At 41.0% G+C, this 21,393-nt stretch overlaps 2 protein-coding genes across 7 annotated transcripts; one reads left to right on the top strand and one right to left on the bottom strand.

Annotated features, from left to right (window-relative positions):
- Positions 1 to 922: 922 nt before the first annotated feature.
- BRIX1 (biogenesis of ribosomes BRX1) lies at positions 923 to 10,880 on the bottom strand. Its single transcript, XM_048850356.2, has 10 exons — positions 10,613 to 10,880; positions 8,699 to 8,810; positions 7,510 to 7,553; positions 5,569 to 5,639; positions 4,841 to 4,890; positions 4,666 to 4,739; positions 4,509 to 4,559; positions 4,118 to 4,219; positions 3,460 to 3,588; positions 923 to 1,423 (listed from the first exon to the last, which is right to left on the bottom strand). Exons 1-10 carry the CDS (start codon positions 10,760 to 10,762, stop codon positions 1,160 to 1,162), a joined length of 1,047 nt encoding a protein of 348 aa, XP_048706313.1. The 5' UTR covers positions 10,763 to 10,880; the 3' UTR covers positions 923 to 1,159.
- RAD1 (RAD1 checkpoint DNA exonuclease) lies at positions 10,831 to 20,478 on the top strand. 6 transcript variants are annotated; one of them, XM_048850360.2, is made up of 7 exons: positions 10,831 to 10,948; positions 12,394 to 12,590; positions 13,252 to 13,512; positions 15,358 to 15,466; positions 17,591 to 17,849; positions 18,727 to 18,825; positions 19,173 to 20,478. In XM_048850360.2, exons 3-7 carry the CDS (start codon positions 13,318 to 13,320, stop codon positions 19,354 to 19,356), a joined length of 846 nt encoding a protein of 281 aa, XP_048706317.1. In that variant the 5' UTR covers positions 10,831 to 10,948; positions 12,394 to 12,590; positions 13,252 to 13,317; the 3' UTR covers positions 19,357 to 20,478. The 6 variants fall into 6 exon arrangements, with proteins under 6 accessions (XP_048706317.1, XP_048706321.1, XP_048706316.1 ...); XM_048850364.2 differs by having other exon boundaries at positions 10,891 to 11,014; positions 15,358 to 15,448; XM_048850359.2 differs by having other exon boundaries at positions 10,893 to 11,014.
- The last annotated feature ends 915 nt before the right edge of the window (positions 20,479 to 21,393 follow it).

The raw sequence follows: 21,393 nt of genomic DNA, 5'->3' as shown, positions 1-21,393 counted from the left end.
TTCTTCCTCCCCCCCCCCCCCCATTTTATTTTGGGTAAACATTTACTTAACAGGAAGAGCTCATTTTTTTGTTACAGAATCTCATTTACCAGCACTGATTTCTGGTGCATGCATTGCACACACTGTTAACTAACTACAGGCCTGACTGTGCTCTTGCTAGTAATAACTTTAAAAAAAGTTAATAGAAATGTCATTGTTTCTAAATAACACATTAGAAATTGATTCTGTGCAGAAGTGTTAATAAATAATTGAGCTATTAAAAAAACAAGGTCCAAGCTAGGACAATAGTTTCTTCAGAGTGTTAGTTCTTTGGGGGTAGAAACAGTCTTTTTGTTCTGTGTTTGTACAGCACCTACCACACTAGAAATTAAAACAACAGAGAAGGGTGAAATATCAAGGAGCATCAGCACTCATAAAGGACAATGTTCCATTGTATCTTTGAGTAACAGCAACACAAGGACAGAACACCAAGTAAACATGTTTTGCCCCCTTTTCTATGAAAAAAAAATCACCCTGTGATCAAAAAAAAAAAAAAAAATCACAATCCTTTCTCTTCAACAACCGTGGGATAGGGTGGGTAACTGGCCAAGAAAAAAAATGAACCAATACTGTAGGCATGTTGCATCTTTTAAAGAGAAAGTTTACTTGTATGTCAGAAATGTAATATAAATAAGATCTTGACTACTGATGGATGGGACTGGGGAGCTAAACTTCTGAACTATGGCTAGTGGGTAAGCACCCAAATTCCTTTAGGTAGTGCTCCCCTGCAAAAAACAAATTAAATTGTAAGAAATTTTTGGTCAGACTTTCTTATTCCCCTTTTGTTGCTGCCCCGCAACCCCTTCCCCCTGAAATCCCCATATTTCTCTAAGAGCCTTGTAAGGCATTAATGTATCTATTATTTGGAAAACAAACGAACAACAAAAATACCAACAAATTTTATTTAAAACACAGTCTGAGATAAGATGAGTCCTAGAGCAGAAGAAATCCATATCTGATTTTTCATTTACTCAAAGTTGGTGGCAAGCAGCTGCTGACTTTAAAAAAAAAAAAAAAAAAGATAAGAGCCTATGCAAGATAGCTCTGAAATATAGCTAAAAACGTAAGTATGCAAGACTAACAGATTACTTTTTGAAGTTTGCTTAAATTTTTTTCCATTTTACACTCCCACCCCGGAAAGTTTTTTTTGCCTCTTCCTTTGTCGTTGAAATAATTTCTTTTTCTTTTTCAAATTGACTTTTAGCTGTGGTTTCACCAACTCTATTTCCAATGGTTTTTCCTCTGCTGGAGTTTCAAAGACAGTTTCAGTAGGATCTTCTGGAATAATTGTCTTTTCTTCTTTTTTCCTAAGTTTCTGCAGGTCCTTCACTTGCTGTTTTTCTCTGAATTTAGCAGCTACAGCCAATCTTGTCATCCGCCGATGCTAACAAAACAAGAAAAGTAAGTTAATGCAGTTGCACTGAAAGGCAGAAAGACTCATCTAACAAGGTGATACTGCAAAAAGTTCACATACGAGTTCACATTCTACAATACAAGTGGAGACAGAAAACAATCTTAAAAAGATCACCCTTCAACTGGCAAATTCCTCAGCATATTGCCATCTTCTCATTGAGAGATTAAACAACTCAGCATTATTAGTTTCATAAATCTGCTCAGTCCACATGCCAGTGATTATTTTATCCTAAAATTATAACCTATTAAGCGTGTTCATAGAATCATAGAAGATTAGGGTTGGAAGAGACCAAAGGAGGTCATCTAGTCCAACGCCCTGCTCAGAGCAGGACCAACACCAACAAAATCATTCCAGCCAGGGGTTTGTCAAGTCTGGCCTTAAAAACCTTTAAGGATGGAGATTCCACGCCCCCTCCAGGTAACCCATTCCAGTGCTTCACCACTCTTCTAGTGAAACAGTGTTTACTAATATCCAACCTAGACCGCCCCCACTGCGACTTGAGACCATTGCTCCTTGTTCTGTCATCTGCCACCACTGAAAACAGCCAAGCTCCATCCTCTTTGGAACCCCCCTTCAGGTAGTTGAAGGCTGCTATCAAATCCCTCCTCACTCTTCTCTTCTGCAGACTAAACAAGCCCAGTTCCCTCAGCCTCTCCTCGTAAGTCATGTGCCCCAGCCCCCTGATCATTTTCATTGCCCTCCGCTGGGCTCTCTAATTTGTCCACATCCTTTCTGTAGTGGGGGTCCCAAAATTGTATGCAAAATCCAGATAAGGCCTCACCAATACCAAATAGAGGGGAAAGATCATGTCCCTCGATCTGCTGGCAATGTTCCTGCTAATGCAGCCCACTATGCCATTAGCCTTCTTGGCAACAAGAGCACACTGCTGACTTATATCCAGCTTCTCATCTACTGTATTCCTCAGGTCCTTTTCTGCAGAACTGCTGCTTAGCCACTCAGTCCCTAGTCTGTAGCAGTGCATGGGCTTCTTCCGTCTTAAGTGCAGGACTCTGAACTTGTCCTTGTTGAACCTCAGATTTCTTTTGGCCCAATCCTTCAAATTTGTCTACGTCAATCTGGACCCTATCCCAACCCTTCAGCATATCTACCTCTCCCACCCACTTTAGTGTCATCTGCAAACTTGCTGAGGGTGCAGTCTATCCCATCATCCAGATCATTAATAAAGATGTTGAACAAAACTGGCCCCAGGACCAACCCTTGTGGCACTCCGCTGGATATTAGCTGCCAACTAGATATCGAGCCGTTGATCACTATCCGTTGAGCCCGACAATCTAGCCAGCTTTCTATCCACCTTATAGTCCATTCATCCAATCCATACTTTTTTTTAAACTTGCTGGCAAGAATACTGTGGGAGACTACCAAAAACTTTGCTAAAGTCAAGATATAGGTCACGTCCACTGCTTTCCCCATATCCACAGAGCCAGTTATCTCATCGTAGAAGGCAATCAGGTTGCTCAGGCATGACTTGCCCTTGGTGAATCCATGTTGACTGTTCCTGATCACCTCTCTCTCTTCCAAGTGCTTCAAAATGGTTTCCTTGAGGAACTTCTCAATGATTTTTCCAGGGACTGAGGTGAGGCTGACTGGTCTGTAGTTTCCTGTGTTCTCCTTCTTCCCTTTTTTAAAGATGGGCACTATATTTGCCTTTTTTCCAATCGTCCGGGACCTCCCCCAATCTCCATGAGTTTTCAAAGATAATGGCCAGTGGCTCTGTAATCATATCAGCCAATTCCCCCAGCACACTCAGATGCATTAGATCTGGACCCATGGACTTGTGCATGTCCAGCTTTTCTAAATAGTCCTTAACCTGTTCTTTCACCACTGACGGCTGCTCACCTCCTCTCCATACTGTGTTGCCACATTGAGGCCCCTGATCCTGCAAGCTGATCTCTTAGGAGCAGGGGTACACTCATATAGAACAGCTCGTGCAACCAAGGCCTTAGGAATTTGTTAAATGCAAGCAAAACCAAAGACAAGACTATTACCATGTTTGGGGACTGGTAATGTGGATTCTCATATAGAGTTGGTCCTCCAAAGCTGCCCTGGAAAATCTTTATGAGATTTAAAACAAAACGAGGTCCAATTTCTACAAGAGCTGCATCTTCTTCGATGATCTGTAATAAAATAGCAAACACCTTCATCTGAGATTCCTGTGCTGGAGTTATACATATACATTCTTTAAATATTTTACACAGATGAATTCACAGGTGTTCAAGCACAAAATCTAATGCAACTAATTTATGTTAAGCATGTGAAATGGTAGTTTTAAGTCCACTATAAAACATTTTGAAATCACCTTTTTGTATAAGTGGGGCTGATGTCAGCATATCCTGGTAATAGTTAAAGGTTTCCTTTCAATTTACTGGTTTCAGAGTAGGAGCCTTGTTAGTCTGTATTCGCAAAAAGAAAAGGAGTACTTGTGGCACCTTAGAGACTAACAAATGTATCTGAGCATAAGCTTTTGTGAGCTACAGCTCACTTCATCGAATGCATTCAGTAGCTCACGAAAGCTTATGCTCAGATAAATTTGTTAGTCTCTAAGGTGCCACAAGTACTCCTTTTCTTTTTTCAATTTACTGTATTTCATATATATCATACCATACATTTAGTGCAATCTTTAAAAAGTCAGTGGAAACAACCAACCTGATAGTTTCGAAACCAGATTCTGTTGTCTGTGATGGAGAACGTGAATACATGATCTACAAAAGGCTGGCTTTTGGGGTGATACTGTGGCGTACTAAAAATCTGTAACAAGACAAAAACAAATTTCTCATCTAAAATGATCAAGAGTCCAAAATACAAAGTTTAATTACCTTTGCATTCATCTTGTTTTACTATTTAACATCCTGATCCTGCAGAGACTTACGTATGTGAGTCGTTCCATTGACTTCAAGCACATGCTTAAGTCTTTGCAGGCTTAGTGTGTAAGTACGAAGACACACACAAGCAACTTGCAATATGTTTTAAGCCTGAAATATTAGCACAAAGATTGTAAGATGCAAGAAATCCCAAAACCAAGTTGGCACGTACTGACCTGAATAAATAACTCTTTTAACAGAGCATAGTGTGCCTCTTGATCAAACACCTAGAAGAGAAAAATACAATTTTATGAACACACACAAGGCAACAGCAGTATAGAGAAAAAGAAAATCAGATACTGCAGATCAAGCAATCTGAAATCCTGTACTTGCCGTATCAAAGGACAGAAGAGGCCGTGAGCCTCTCAGGCAGTTTCCAGTCATCTTCAGCTCTGCTAGGGTATGAACTACAATGATTTTGAACAGTTTTAGTATTTAAACATTTTTTCTAAGAAAAAATAAATAAATACAAGCAGAAGAAGTGACTTAATCTGAGAGCTCAACTTACTATTCTGTACTAAAAATTTGGCTGATGGTCCTTGAGGTGAATTTGAAAGCCTGAAACAAAAGACATCCATTAGTAATGGCAAGAAAAATAAATACTTTAGAATTCTATAGTAAATTTCAACCAGACTTTTTACTGTAGTAGTTTTAAAACTGGCTTTTGTTGTGTATAAATGGTAATTCATTTTAGATATTTTAATAAAAAATGGCTTAAGGTATAATCAGTAGACCTCAAATGATGAGGCTTCATAGAAAATAGTGTTTAATTTACACTTATTTTGCTGCTTTTAAAATTTTTAAATAGCATTTTTCTATATAAAGCCAGTCTCATTTACTCTTGCCACGACTGCCAAGACCTGAAGTATTCTATGGGAAGTTTGGCTTAAATTTCTGCAGCAATCCTGTAGGGAAGACTGGAAATTCTGTGGCAGCTCAGGTATACTCAAATATAAATGTATTTAAAAAAAAAAAAATAAAATCACTACACAAACGCCACAAGGAATAGTGGAACATTTCTCTTCTGGCAAGCAACAGCCAACAGAGGGAAAGCAAGTGCATGCTACCATATGAGCAAGTTTAACTGTACTTTTTAAAAATGTCACTCTTGAAATGTATGGATCACTAAAGGTGTAAATCTTCAAACTGTAGGATGTTTTAAATAGAGTTCTAGTTGGAATACAAGCAACTATGATTATAGAGGGAGATTTAATAAAGCATAATGTATTTTCTCACCACATGTAGAGATCCTGTTTCTTTTTGGCTTCAAAAAATATGCACTTATTGCAGTTTTTTATTTCACAAATCTATATAAAAAGAAGGCATATGACAAATTAGCTATTAACAAAGCTCTATGGATCTTTTCACAAACCTTCCAAATCTGTCTCAAGTATTTCTGTCCTAATATGAAAATATGCAAACGTCTTGCATTAGTAGTTAACACCTGGTGCCTGCAGAAAACTCAGTTTTAAGTAATAGCCACCTTGAAAGGCTTTTAAATTATTTTTACTCCCAGAAGACTACCAACACTCCAGTGGATGGGGCATTAGACTGTCAGGGCACCTAGGGTCTAGTCTCAGCTCTGCCACTGGCCCACCATGTGGCTTTCTTCAGGCAGATCTTTTGACCTATTTGTGCTTCAGGTTTCCCAACATAAAATGGGGGAAACACCCTCTTTTGTAAAGCACTTTATATTGGTAGATTGCAGAGTGATGGAACAAAATCCCCATATGCTCATATGCTCAGGGTTTAGCTGATCGTCATATTTGGGGTCGGGAAGGAATTTTCCTCCAGGGCAGATTGGAAAAGGCCCTGGAGGTTTTTTGCCTTCCTCTGTAGCATGGGGCATGGGTCACTTGCTGGAGGATTCTCTGCTCCTTGAAGTCTTTAAACTACGATTTGAGGACTCCAATAGCACAGATATAGGTGTGAGGTTTTTTGCAGGAGTGGTGGGTGAAATTCTGTGGCCTGCGTTGTGCAGGAGGTCAGACTAGATGATCATAATGGTCCCTTCTGACCTAAATATCTATGAAAAAAAATGCTTCTATTCTATATAGGTTCTTGTTCTTGAAATTAAGTTTCTCTTTATCAATAGAAAATTTCCTATTTCAAAATAAGAGGCCTCATTTAAAAAAAAAAAAAAAGAGTTCATGAACAGCAATCATTTTAATCCAGGAAGTTATTTAATACATTCCACCAGCAGCACGCCAGCATGCGGGGAGGAGATAAGGCCAGAATAGGCTTGCCAGCCTACCCTTCTTCTCCCTTCCCTCAACTAGAAAGGGTACCAGGGGACTAAAGCACAAAAGAAGCAATAGCAGTTCTTTCATTGGGGTAATGATTCAAAGGCACTAGCTCCCAAAAGTCTTTACTCCATCACAAAAGCCACAGACACTTGCAGTGTCTTCACTCTCTATCAGCTCATCTTTTCTCGTGGAAGTCTAAACTACTTTGATTCCTCTTTGGTTCATCTCCACTAATGGATCCACCCATATTGCCACTTAGTTCAATTCACTAGCTATACCACATGTACTCCTTATTGCCTCCTTCAGCCTTGCACAAAAAAGCACATCCCTACCACCAATTAAGTATTTTAAGATTGAAATTACATATGTTCTTGACAAAAACCAACCACAACGGTTTTTAATCTTTGTAACCTTGTCCTCCTTCCATCAGCCCTTTTCTTGTTTGTTTTCATCCTGTAATGTTTTTTATTCAAAGTCTTTGCAGCCATGGTATATTTACACCCAAGATACAGATATGCCACCCTAGGACTCTATTCTGTAAGCCTTTTGTGCACAGAACTTTTATTGATTTCAATAGGAGTTCTGCATACAGAGTGCTTTCAGGACCAGGTTCTTGTGTATGTCAGATCATGTCTAACAAAAGTGAGGACTAATGCATGATTATATCAATATTTTACTTACTAGTCTTCGTTTCAAAGAGTCAGAATTAAATACAGGAAAGTGAATGAACCTATTTTCTACCCAGAAGAATTACTCTAATTACTTCCTGTGGTTTAGCAAGTAACTCAAACAGCAGGACTTAGACTCTTTGTGCTGCATGAAGTAAACCAAAATTCTCTTTTATTTCAACATCACTTATCTGGCCCTCTTCTCGGTCTCACACAATTTCCAAAAAGCCAAAATATAAATATTAGTTTAGTCATGCCATTACCTCATTAATTACAAACAGCTTATCTTTACGGTCCATTTTAGTGTCTGTAAACAAAGAAAAAAGTACCACTGAGCAGTCTTGTATGCTTTTGTATATTACAAGGGACACCAGCCATTTAAAACAAAACAAAAACAAAAACGCTCCCACTTTTCTGAAAATTTCACCTACTTTTACGACAGAAAGACTAAGCATTTTCTCAATGTTTGTGTTTCTCAGCAGTTTGCATATAACTCATTTTCACTGTTGATATTATTTCATCTCTTACTCATTAATTGGGTTTCTGTTAACAACAGTTTTTGCACATACTAGCTTAAGGCCACAATCCAGCAAACACTGAAACATGTTGCATTATGCATGCAAGTAGTTTTTCTGAAGTCACAGGAATAGTGAAACAAAGCAAAGCACGAATTTGAGTGTTTGCAGAATGGAGGCCTAGTTTCCTAACAATCTTATTTAGAATCCAACAGTTATTCTGTGCAGCAATTGGGGTAAATAATGTCAACGACAGTGAGCCATATAAATTAAGAATTATGCACCACCTTCAAAAAGCAGGCTGTTGGAGGCAAGTGGTGTAATAAACTAGAATATCCCAAAACACTGACCAAGTTAGACACAAGCAGTACCTAGACCAGGGGTGGGCAAATTTTTTGGCCCAAGGGCCACATCGGATGAGAAACTGTATGGAGGGCTGGGTAGGGAAGCCTGTTCCCCCAAAACAGCCTGGCCCTGGCCCCCACCCCCTATCACTTCCTGCCTCCTGACTGTCCCCCTCACAACCCCTGACCCATCCAACCCCCCCTGCTCCTTGTCCTCTGACTGCCCCCTCCCGGGACCCTCTGCCCCAAACCTCCCCTCCCCGGGGATCCCACCCCCATCCAACCCCCCCTGCTCCCTGACTGCCCCAACCTATCCACACCCCCGCCCCTGACAGGCCCCCTGGGACTTCCATGCCCTATACAATTCCCACTGTTCCCCAACCCCTGACCGCCCCAGAACCTCCGCCCCATCCAACCGCCCCCTGTTCCCTGACTTCCCCCCGGGATCCTCTACTCAACCCCCACACTGCTGCATGCGCTGCCTGTGCAGCAGCGTAGCTGCGGGGGGAGAGGGAACAGCAGGGGAGGGGCTGAGGACAAGCCTCCCAGGCCAGGACGGGCCGTAGTCTGCCCACCTCTAACCTAGACCCTACCTGCTTTAGAGTGGGGCATCAACGTTCGCAAGTCTTGCATTAGATGTCTCGTTCTGAAGTTTATTCCTCTAGAAGAGAAAATAAGCACCCGCTCTTTGTTTTTCCATTTACCCTAAAAGAAACACAAAGTTAAGCTGAAAAAAAAATGTTTCTAATCTTAAACTTTTTAAGATCAAAGTTAATATTTAATCAATTAAGATATTTCAAATTTTTAAAAATCTGCATTTGTGCAGAAGTTTCCAATTAAAACAAAGTGCTGCCTTTTCAATAGGCTGCAGAAATTATATGTGCTTATGTGGATAACTCTGATCTTCCACACTTGAGTACTTAATTCCTACACAAAGGACCCTAATCAACTCAATGTTTTCAGTGCTAAACTATGGATATTTGAGGCTGCTCACATAAAAATTCCCCTCTTAGGCTGTGATAAACTTCATGTATCAGGGTGCACCTGCTTGCAGACAGGAGGGGTAAGAGGCCATGAAATCTATTTGTTTTCCCATTTAAACAATAACCATGAGGGTCAGGCATAATACAGGAATCTACACTGACAGAATACGCAACTTAATATAGCAAAATGACATTAAGTGCATAAAAGTTAAACTGCATATAGTGATAATACAGAAGTGTTTATCTTGTGTAGTTTTAAGGTGAAGGAAGAGTTAAGAACTTAGAGAGGAGTGCCGTGCGATTCACTCAAGAAAGTACTTTGAAAATCCCAGCCATTCAGTCCATTCCAGAGACAACAGCTGTTGCTTCTAAAATATTTTTATGATCTCTAGGAATAGTTGTCTCTGAAAGGGAGGAAATGGCAATATCCCCAGGGAAGTCATCCTAATCCTCCTTTTGAGTTAGCAACAGAATAGTGAGGGGCTTTGATTAAACTCCTCCCTCCCCTGGACATTGACAAATGGCTCTGCAGCAATCGGAGCTGTGCAGAAAGCCAATAATACTAGAAGCACAGCAGGTCATCTCAGTCACAAGAAAAGGCCGATCTGTTGCTTTCTCTACGAAGTGAACTGAGAGCCAGGGAGTTGTAAAGGAGCACAGGATAAAAGGGTCTGCTGCAAACAAATCCTCTGTTAATTCAGTACAGAAGGCCCAGGTAGCTTCTATGGACTATAGGATTTCCAATTTCAACATGCAAGTTATTTAAAAAAACTGAAAAACTGTCAAATGTACAACTTCTGAACCGTGTCATTTGGGATGCTCCCTAAATAAAATAGTCACTAAAACTAGCTATCAAGTCCTTGTGCAACACTTTATGATTTGTTTTAACTCTGATAATATTTTAGGATGTTAGTATTGCTATATTGCAATTGCATTATATGATCCAGGGCGGCCCTTCATGTGCCTAGATGTAGTATCTCCATGATATTAGTAACTAGGGTATTCAAGATATCTGGGCAGATCATAACAGTGCATCATAACCTTGCTTTGCACACCCATATGAAGAGTTCGGGTGACCACACAGAACGAGGCAGTACATGTCTCTGTGGAGGGGCTGCAACCAGCGATCTGCTCCCTTCCACGCCAAGCCCTGCAAGAATACCGAGGACTCAGAGGGAAGAGAGCTGCTTCTCTAATAAGAGGTCTCTAAATGGTCTGAGGCTAGAGAAGGGTGATCTCCGGCCCGTGGGGAGTTTCCCCTGAGGAGAGACAGCTTTCCCCCGCCTCACCCCAACAGTGCGGGCCCTCCCGCTCCCGCAGCGGGGATAGCGAGTAAGAAGGACCAGCCCAGAGCTCCTGCCCCAAAAGGGAGAATACAGCCTAGGCCGCCCCGGCCTCTTACCCTCCGCGCCGTACAGGGACCGGCGGAGACAGTCCGGGCCAGCCACATACCCCGGGGGGGATGGGGGGGGGGGACGACGGATACAGGCCTCGGGCAGGAGCCGGATCAGCCGCTGTTTTTACCTTAGAGATAGGAGCCGGGATGCTGTGCTCCTCCCTCTCCGCTCCCTGCGGGCTTGGCTTGGCCGGCGGCCCGGTCCCATTCGGAGCCCCTCTAGCTCGTTTCCTCGGCCGGGTCGCAGCACCTCCACGCTTCCTCTTGGCCGCCGCCATCTCGCTTGCACATGACCCTCACACCGGAAGCTGAGCTCCCTTTCTACAATCTTCCGCTCCTCTCTCTATGGTCCTGGCGGCCGGCGTGCCGCCCGGCTCCGGCGGGCCTCGTTGTACGACAGCCGTAAAGCAGGGGGCGAGCACCTAACTGCGCCGTAGGGAGGACTCGCGTCGCGTGTGACGGCGGTAGGCGGGGGCGGGCTCCCCGGGCGGACCCCCGACCCTTGCTGCAGCGCCCCGCCCGAGCCTGGGGTGAGGCTTCCCGCTCAGCTCTGCCCCTGGGCCGCCGGTTCCCCAGCGGGGGGGCTCAGGCGCTGGGGGGGCCCACGGGCCGTAGGTCTGTGTCCGTTGCTCAGTGCCTCGTGCAAAGGGGCCCGGAGTCCCGATCCCTCTAGCTCCGCGGCTCTCAACCCCAGGGCCGCGTGTGGCCCGGTCAGCGCACAGCTGTGACCCGTGTGGCAGCCTCCGGGCCCTGCAGGTAGTGTAGCCAGTGTGTGGCTGCGGGTGCTGCGCACGCTGGTCAGTAGGCTTGGTACCTCTGCTCTGGCTCTTGTCACCGCGGGCTGTAATACGCATCCGTGCTTGGGGAGCGTACTGAAGGCGAAAAACAGGGCACAGAGTTTGGCCCACGGAGCACCAACCTCGGTATGGTGGAGTCCCTGGGTGCGTGTGATGTAGACCTGCGCGAGATGTAATGGTTCTGCAGACTTTTAACTGATTTAATGCTAATGATCAGACACAACACGAGGTAGGAGTCACCTTGGTCCTGCATTGCAGCACAGCAGTGACGAGGAGGGGAACGCCGGGAATCCTGTTCGCCCCGCTGAGAGGCTGCTGAAGATTTGGGAGACGGAGGGGGGTGTTACGACCTCATCCCTGGAAGAATATGCATAAAACTAATACTGCACATGGAGAAACAAAAAATACAGTAGCACAAAAAAGAATGGTTTCAGAGGAACAGCCGTGTTAGTCTGTATTCGCAAAAAGAAAAGGAGTACTTGTGGCACCTTAGAGACTAACCAATTTATTTGAGCATGAGTAAGCTGTAGCTCACGAAAGCTCATGCTCAAATAAATTGGTTAGTCTCTAAGGTGCCACAAGTACTCCTTTTCTTTTTACAAAAAAGAATGAGTATAATGTCCAAAAGGAAGCAGCCGCTTTAACCTAGAGCTTTGTGAATGGAAGTGAAAGGCTTTCTGTTAAATTTAAATCAGAAGAATGGACTGTAAGGTGTGTTAATAGCACTAACTTATTTCTGCTCACAAAGTGGAGTACAGCCATTTTTTCTTATCAACAGCAGGAAAAAATTAGTGGTGAAATTAAAACTATCGTGCTTCTTCACGGTAATGTTCATCCTTTAAAGTAGGCATAGAAATAGAGATAGGAGGAGCTTTGCAGAGATTTTCACCATTGACTACCAAAAGATTTTGGGCAACGAACTGCCCTTCGTGTCATTAAAAATCTCCCCGACAGTGTCTGCTTGTATGACACCTATACATGTGCTCATAATGTCAGTCGTGCCCATCTGCTATTGAAAGTGAATTGTAAAGGAAAAATATGATTGTGGACTTTATTTCTTTATGAAGTGTGTATGAAAATGGAATCTTTCTGTTTTTGTTTGTTTACAATAGAAATACCAGATCTGACTTTTTTCCTGGATGACTGGAGAACTGGAGCAGGATAGGAGCATCGCACTACGCTGAAATCGCAGGTGACACTCAGCATTCTTCCCAGGGAGAAGACACCTGGGAATGGGAAAGCTGCAACTCAGCATTCCCACTAATGTGGGAAGTGTGTAGTCTTCCAAAGAGTCCTCCAGAAGACCAAGGCAAGTTGGGACCTGATCTTTGTCATGTAATAAAAAAGCCTATTAATCTGTACAGTATTTATCAGCCTAAAGCATCAATAAACCACGTGGATACAACTTCTGTATTAGTTTGTTTTGCAGTTTGCCTATAATATGATCCTGTACAAAAAGGGAGATGCTACTTAAAGCAGTAAAGATGTAAATATATTTCCTTGCAAGCTGGATAGAACGAGGGGAGAGTAGAAGGATGAAATATCAGCTATCTTTTCTTGCATTTTCAAAAACACAGGCCTCTACTTTGTGAGCTAAAGCTCAAATAGAGGGAAATTTGTGTGTGTGTGTGTGTGTGTTTGTGTATATATATATATATCTGTAAATAAAATGAACTGGTCTCATGGTCTATCCAGCAGGGGTCCGTGGTACACAGATATAGGAATATACTTGTGCATCTTGTTACTTTGCTATTTTAATAGTACTGGACCTCAACATCTCTCTCAGGTAGTAGAAATATCTATAATTTTTTTGGATTCTTTGTATATATTCCTGGTCTATTCATGAAATATTTAATTATACCAAAGCATTGCTGCCAGTACATCATCACAGCTTTGTGAAGCTTTTTTTCCCCCATGTTTCATCCATAAAGAGCAATTCACATTAACACAAGTATGTTGCCTCTTTTTAGGTTCTCTTTGAAACTACATCTTATACAGTCACAGGAAAGACGGGAGTGGTGAATGCAAACTAGATAATGCCCCTCTCCACTCAACCTGAAACTGGTGATGATCAGTATGTTTTAGTCGCCAGTCTCGACAATGTCAGAAACCTCTCAAATATCCTAAAAGCCATTCATTTTAAAGACCATGCAACATGTTTTGCAACTACAAATGGAATCAAGGTTACAGTGGAAAATGCAAAGTGTCTGCAGGCAAATGCCTTTATTCAGGTAAGGAGCCTAGCACATCATCAGACCATCAGTACATCTGTGATCAGTCTTTCACATGTTTAAAATAGCAGTTTTTCCCTTTCTCTTGCATTTGTCAATGGCTTTCCCAGTGGACATTATCCAGTCAAATAAAAAAACAAGATGAGACCAGTGGGTCCAAGGTGTTAGATATTTCAGTTCTAGGCTTTCAAAAGTGCAGATGTTGACAATATTCAGAAATGCTGGAGTTAAGTTCTTGATGTAGCAGAGAGGGAATTGTTTTTCTGTTTTATTGGTACTATAGCATGTGAGAGGATCACCATTATTTTCACACTGAGTCTTGTATAAGCACATAGTATGAAGTCACTGTGAGATATGAGAGCATTAAATGAGCCAGGGAAGTATTAGAGAGACTAGAAGTACCTAAGAATGGAAACCAAGTATGTGATGGAAGGACTGTTGGAGAGAGTAAGGAAGTGCATACAGTTTATCTTAGTGGATGGAGCGGAATTGTCAAAATCGTAGGCATAAGGTGGAGAATCTGACCCAGCGAGTGCCCTGCAATACTACTGGATATTAAAGTTAGAGATAGGGAAAGACCTTGTAGGTCATTCAGCGCATCCTCTGAGGCCAGTGTAGGATTGTTCACTATGGGTATATTCTCCACTGCTTTGTCTGATGTATTTATAGATGACTCATGATGATAAAGATCCCACCACTTCCCTAATGGAAGACAGTTCTACAGTTGAACAGAGCTCACTCTTGAGAAGCTTTTTACTAGTATTCAGCCTTATTTCCCTTTCCCTAATTCCATCCCATTACTTCCAGTTATACCCTCTTGCTTGACAGTAAACATTTCCTCTCCATTGTCAGTGAGAGAGTTCATTATTTTTCCTTTTGAAATATCTTGTTGATCATCTCTCAAAATAATAGTAGTAATAATTTGTTTTATACATCATCTTCCATTTCATGATCTCAAAGTGTTCTGCATTCAGATTCTATCCACTTTTTAGGGAGTTCAGGTTTGTGTCTTAGGTCATCAAGCAATTAGTGTGGTGAGCCCTACGGGACTGAGTTCACTCCCCTTAACATCCACCTCATTGCATCTCTCCTCACCTCTGAATATCACTGTAAATCATTTTTTTTCCAACATGTATTTAGTATGATTACCGTTGACCCTATGTTACCCTTTTCTGCTATCTCTAGTAATTTTTCATTTCATTGATTTCTCCCCCCCTAAAATAAAGTGGAGGGAGAATAAAAAACAAAATAAGAAAGGGAAAGAAGGGGGCAGAGAGAGAAAATTAGCCCCTTTCTCTAGTCTTATATTTTGACGTCCTTGTTTAGTTTTATTTCTTTAAACAAAACATGGTTTCTTAAAATTCAATGTGTTCCCTTCCACCTGCTGCTGTTTGCTTACTTGACTGTCTTTAGATTGTGAGCTCCTCAGGGCAGAAATTGTGCTGCCTTCTGTTTTTGGAAGCACTGATCACACTGGGTGTACTGGAAATAAATGAGAAGTCTTGGTTTTATTGAAGTTGCACAGCACACTAAACATTTGCTGATTGGTGGGGAGATCTTTATACTTTAACATTTATAGCTTCTTATTAAACCGTAAAAGGCCACTGCTCAAATATCATACTTATGTGGTTTTCTTTTTTCTAAATTATGTGTTAATTTTTAAAGGATCCTGACTATATGCTCTCATGTGCCACTTATTTGGCTCTTATTTTGTATCGTGTTGCGCTCTGAAGGTGAAAATTATGGATTTATAGAGATGATTGTTAAATCACTGCTACTGCAGAAAGGAAAACAAATGTATTTCTTCCATACACACTTTTTATCTTTTTTTGTTTGTTTTTACAGGCAGGGATATTTCAAGAATTTATTATACAGGAAGAGTCGGTGATGTTTCGAATCAATTTGGCTGTTCTTTTAGACTGCTTGACCATTTTTGGTACAAATTCTTTGGCAGGTATTGTGTGTGCATGTCCTGATCTGATGCCCTCAGTAATCATAAGCATGAAACCTGTGCTTCTAGCCACTTCTCAAAGTGGCTTCATGAAAGTGATCTTTCCCATACTAAGACACCCCCCGTGAAGAGCAGCTACCGTTGATTGATTAGGCCACATGCTAGCTTCTTCAGTTGCTGCAACTGTATGCTATGATAATTGCTTGAGTGACTGGGGGGTAGGTACTTAACTGAATGCAGACACTGTAACAGAAGAAGTGGCAGTGGACACAGTTATAAGTAAAGGAGCAGTGAAAGGTACCCAATGAGAAGTTTCGAGTTTGGAAGACAAAATGTGTTCATAAATAAGATTTGTAAGAGAAGTGGTAGAGGAATCTTGTGATTATACACAGATCTAGGAAATGTTAGGGCTTAGTCCTTGTCTATAACAACTGTAATAAGTCGACTCAAGATACGCTACTCAGAGTCGACGTAGCTTAGGTCGACTTGCCACGGTGTCTACAGCATGCTGTGTCGAGGGGAAACTGTCAACTTCCCTTACTCTTCTCGGAGAGGTGAAATACTAGAGTTGACTGGAGAGCGCTCTGCCATTGATTAAGCAGGTCTTCACTAGACCCACTAAATCGACACTGCTGCATTGATCTCAGCAGTGCTGATCTAGCTGTAAGTATAGACAACCCCATAGAGGGGCCAGTTGTTGCAAGTAGAAGGAAATCCATTTGTGGTGCAAGTTGGCTTTTATTTATCGAACCAACCACATACTTGGTGCTTATGGTCCTTTCTCTCTGTAGCTTTCAAACAGCTATTATAAAGATAGGTAAGCAGACAGGTTAAGTGACCCATTTTAAGCTCACCCTGTGAGTCAGTGACAGACTTTAGACAGGACCTCTGAAGCCCAGTCTTGTGATTAATCCATTAGACTTCAGCTATCCTAAACTGTTATAAAACATTCATATAAGTCGGTAATGGCTGTACACTCTTTCAAGGTACGGTAGAACCTCATAGTTACAAACTGATCAGTCAACCACACACACCTTATTTGGAACCGCAAGTATGCAATCAGGCAGCAGCAGCAGAGATGGGAAAAAAAGCAGCAAATACAGTACAGTACTGTGTTAAATATAAATTACTAAAATAATAAAGGGAACGCAGCATTTGTCTTCTGTATAGTAAAGGTTCAATGCTGTATCGAATCAGTGTTCAGTTATAAACTTTTGAAAGAACCATAACGTTTTGTTCATGGTTACAAACCGAGGTGTTCGTAACTGAGGTTCTACTGTACTTCTTTGGCCTGCATTACATTATAGCATCTGATCACCTCAAAAACAATTAATTGATCTTCACAACATTTCTAAGTATTATCCCCATTTTACAGATGGGGAACTGAAAGAGAGAGACTGTTACTTGTCCAAGTTTGCACAGGATGGCTGTGGGAGCTGGGAACTAAACCAAGATATCCTGAGTAGAATTCCAGTGCCTTAAGGACATGATTCTCCTTTCTCTAATCACATTCCTCAGTTAGTAAAAAGCCCCTTGCTTTTCGCCTTATGTCTTGGCGCCCATAAGGTATTTTGTATAGCCTCACATCTTGTTGTGTTGTTTGTATAATTCAGGATGCTCTGTATTATTTCATATGCAGTTAGTTTTCCAGTGGATCACTTAAAAAAATGCCTTTTTTTCCTCAACTGCTATTTCAAATTTAAATATTGCACTATTTACATGAACTGTGAATTATAATATTCCTTTGTCAAACATCCCGTTCTTATCTTTGATTTTACATATTAGAAGTTGAACTATCTTCCTGCTTGAAAATAGTTTTTCCAGATATGTTTTCTTAGGTGTTACTTATGAATTAGAATAGACTAGTCACACCTTTCTCAGACAATTCTGCCATTGCACATTTGTATGAACTCTAATATCCTGGCTATTCCTATCCTGGGCCTTTTTGAAAAGAGACTGTCCTAAATTATGTGACGATTTTGTGATTGAGACAGAATTCAGTAAAGGTCTGAGACTAGACTGAGCATCATAAACTAATTTAATCTGTGATCTAAGCATGGCTAGAATCCAGGTCTCCAAAGGTTACACCATCTAGCTCTTAGAGTGCTAATTTTTTCATCATTTCAGGTACTTCAACAGCGCTTCGAATGTGTTACCATGGTTATGGCTACCCCTTGACCCTATTTCTAGAAGAAGGAGGTGTGGTAACTGTATGTAAAATTAACACTGAAGAACCTGAAGAGACACTAGATTTTGATTTCTGCAGTACAAATGTGGTTAACAAAATTATCCTGCAGTCAGAAGGGTTACGAGAAGCATTTGGTGAATTAGATATGACCAGTGAGGTCCTGCAGATCACCATGTCTCCAGACAAGCCTTATTTCAGGTATCAGAAACTACATGTCCATTTCAAAGGTTCATGTTTAGCAACTTAGTTGTTCTTCGATGTTTGGAATTATTGTTGCTGCTTATTCAACATTGTGCAGATCTGCACCATATTTGTTTAAATGTGCCTTCTGTTATAATGGTTGCTGCATCACATATGAAGACTTTAATTATTCAGACACGATACCAGGCAACCGTTCATTCCTTATTTCGCAACATTCCAAAATTTTCAACCTGAGGCTTTTGGCAATAGAATACATCATCATTTTAAGGTTATGGGCCAGCCTTGGGGCCAGCTTCAGCCTTAGCATAAGCAGATACAACTCCTTTTATCTTGTATTTTGTAAACAAATTCCAGGATGTGTTTTGAATGCATTCATTTAGTATTTTTGGTTATGAAGAATTAAGTTCCAAGGTCTGCATGGCCTGGGTTGGGATGAAAAATCAGGACTTGTATGCTGTAGCTAGCACATAGGGGAACTCATGAGCTTTCCACATTCATGGCAGCTCCACAACTAGGTGCTGCAGAGCAGGTTTCTTTCAGTTTCTGGTGTGGCAGCAGATTGATTATTGTATGCCATTAGCACCTAGGGGTCACAGTCTTTCATTAGCGTAAGTCCGCTTTCTTTGAAACCACAGTCAGGTGCTATTAGGGGAACTCTGAGTTTGGAGTGCCACAAGATCTTACGCTTGTGATTCATTCATTAAATTAAATGCTGGCTGTGCTACCTCGTGTCTCATGAAGAGTCAGAAGTGTGTTGAAATCTTCTGCTTTGAGAATCGTCTTGATGTATAACATTACTTTGTTGTTTCCACTTTTCAAATTTGATAGCGCTAATATCAAATGCTTTGCTGAGTTGGTGCATGATGTCTTTTAGGTTATCCACCTTTGGCAATGCAGGAAGTGCTCATCTTGACTATCCCAAAGACTCTGATTTGATGGAAGCATTTCATTGCAACCAGACCCAGACAAACAGGTCAGTGATCAGGACAGTGACCGTAGTAGTCTGATGACACATTCTGACCAAGAAGCTGAAAAAGTGGTTTCGTCAGCTACTGAAATGCCTGACTTTCCCTAGAACAGAGTCGTATTTAAAAATTTCCCTTTGACAGAAGTTGTTCCTCTGGTTAAAAGTTCAGTAATAAGAATTAGAGTATAAAGTGCACACTGTTGATGCAGTAACAGGGGAAAGTACTGTAAAAGCACTACTGTGGTTGGCTATGTTGCTAATTGGTTTTGTCAGTTTTGGTCCATTACTTGAGAAGAAGGTTTCAGTCACTGTTACATTTTATATACTTTAAAATGGCTTTTCTTTACCTGCAGGTACAAGATCTCTTTGCTGAAACCATCTACGAAGGCACTAGCTTTATCTTGTAAAGTATCTATTCGGACAGATAATCGGGGGTTCCTTTCACTGCAGTATATGATTAGGAATGAAGATGGACAAATCTGTTTTGTGGAGTACTACTGTTGCCCTGATGAGGACATTACTGAATCAGAACTATAGCTGTATGATATGGACTGTGCATTTCATTTATGGACATTCAGAATGATAAAAATATTTCATTAAAAAACGTGAAAGTTACCAGATTGATAGCCCAGAAAATGGACACCCTGTTTATCCACAGAAAGGAGCAGAATAAGCAGCTACAATGAAGCTCCCCCCATATTACTTTGCAGATGTTTCTCACACTTGACCTGGATGGACCATCTGTAAAAGTGAAAAGGTAGCTTAATCGTTGGCCTCGGTGCTGAAGCTGAGAAAGGTGCTGTGATGTTGGTGGTTTTGTGATGTGCACACTTGTCCACTGCAAACTTGGAATGCTCACCAAACAGCCCCTTGAGTATTCTGTCACTATTGTCAGAATAATTGCAAACACAAGCAGTGCGGGAAATCTGAGACAGTAGCAGTATGTTAATCCACCAGTTTTTGGCCATGGTTTGCTCTGAGCATGGATGAAGCAATTACAGGTGGTGAATGTCTGAATGCTGGCTTGTGTTAGACAGTGGTTTGTTCAAATGATTTTAAAAAATAAAACTTTTTGTGAGACTACAAGTGGAGAGTGAAAATTGAAACTGACTTCTCAATAGCAGTAAATTGTGAAATTGCTCATCCTCAACTAGATTGAAGCCTGCTGTAACTTGAATTCCCTGGAATTTCATCAGGGATGATCTTGGCGCATTTTCCATAGCCATGTGCTTGTGTTGTACTGGTAAATTAGCATAGAACCCAACATAAATCACTTCAGTACTTGGGCCAGTGTCATTTTGATTTTAACTTCTTTTGAATTTTTTTAAAAAATTGACTAATACAACCCTTGCTATTGAAATTTGTTCTTTTATGTGTTCTCCCCAAACCCTTCCATTCACCACTGCCTTCCAGATCAAAAGCACTTATTTATTTCATTTTTAAGGAAAAAGAGCATTGGAGTATTTGTTTTGGAGAAGAAAAAATTCCAAAGAATTTTATTGATTTTTTTTTAATAAAATGAAACATTATAGCTTGTCACAATTGGGAAGCTAGTTGCCTTTAATGATAACAAACCTATACATATGTACCACATTAATATTTTGCTGCATTTAGAAATGCTTTTGTATTTTTTTAATAAAATAAAAGCAAAGTGAATGACTTGGTTCCTGGAAATAAAATGCTGTGATATAAAATTGACAGATTTTGCTAATTCCTAATCGCTATTTCAATTTCAGAGGAAAAAGAAAAGGAGTACTTGTGGCACCTTAGAGACTAACCACTGAATCAGGAAGAGTGCTAGATAGTGGTTCAAGATATGGTGGATTCATATAATATTGATAAGTAGACAGACTTTCAATAACTTGCATCCTGTGCACACTTACTGAAATTACTTCTCCATCTTTTCAACCTTTTTCAAAAAGGGAGGATCAGAGCCAGGGCACAAATTGGTAAGATCACCAGTGCAAGAGATGGTTTCTTGCACAAAGGCTTAACAGCCACTCATTTGAGGGAAGCTGGTACTTGCCTTCTGAAGGAATGAGTTAATATTGACAAGTGAACCCCCAGTACTTCCCTGTTCAGTTTTACAAGCCATGAATCCCAAGTTTCAGGATTAAAACACATTTCCAGCAGTAAATGGGCTGCACTGCAGTCAGAAGTTGCATTTGTTCTCTTCAGACGTAATCTGTCATAAACGTAGCTCACCTGTTCTGGACATTATCAACCCTGTCTGTGTGATAAATAGTCTGATATTTTGCAGTGTGAAGAATCTACTGTGTCTGACAAGACACAGCCACCTCAAATAATGCAACAGGATGAAGGCATGCTACCAGCTCAATGTCACATCAAAATAGAAAGATCAGAGTTGCAGCTAGAAACTCAAAGATCAGTGGGAGATCTCTGTAGCTCTGTTCAGGTAAGTTCTGTGTATATAGTTAATTTTTTATACCCTAGCAAGACCCAAAAGTGGCAGTCAACATCAGGCTCCTGTTGTTGTAGCAATTGTACAAAGAGGGTCCCTGCTCCACAGAATTTACAATCTAATGTGAAACAAGAATAGCGGAGAAGTGGGGA

The sequence above is a fragment of the Caretta caretta genome, chromosome 5 (genome assembly GCF_965140235.1).
Source record: "Caretta caretta isolate rCarCar2 chromosome 5, rCarCar1.hap1, whole genome shotgun sequence".
NCBI classification, from domain to species: domain Eukaryota; kingdom Metazoa; phylum Chordata; order Testudines; family Cheloniidae; genus Caretta; species Caretta caretta.
This window is presented reverse-complemented; position numbering and strand designations above follow the sequence as displayed.

Coding starts and splice junctions, on each gene's coding strand:
- BRIX1 (XM_048850356.2), bottom strand. CDS start 10,762: ATGGCGGCGGCCAAGAGGAAGCGTGGAGGTGCTGCGACCCGGCCGAGG. Junction 8,811..10,612: donor TCCCGGCTCCTATCTCTAAG/GTAAAAACAGCG, acceptor TGTTTCTTTTAG/GGTAAATGGAAAAACAAAGA. Junction 1,424..3,459: donor ATTACCAGTCCCCAAACATG/GTAATAGTCTTG, acceptor TTGTTTTGTTAG/CATCGGCGGATGACAAGATT.
- RAD1 (XM_048850360.2), top strand. CDS start 13,318: ATGCCCCTCTCCACTCAACCTGAAACTGGTGATGATCAGTATGTTTTA. Junction 17,850..18,726: donor CCAGACAAGCCTTATTTCAG/GTATCAGAAACT, acceptor GATGTCTTTTAG/GTTATCCACCTTTGGCAATG. Junction 18,826..19,172: donor AACCAGACCCAGACAAACAG/GTCAGTGATCAG, acceptor CTTTACCTGCAG/GTACAAGATCTCTTTGCTGA.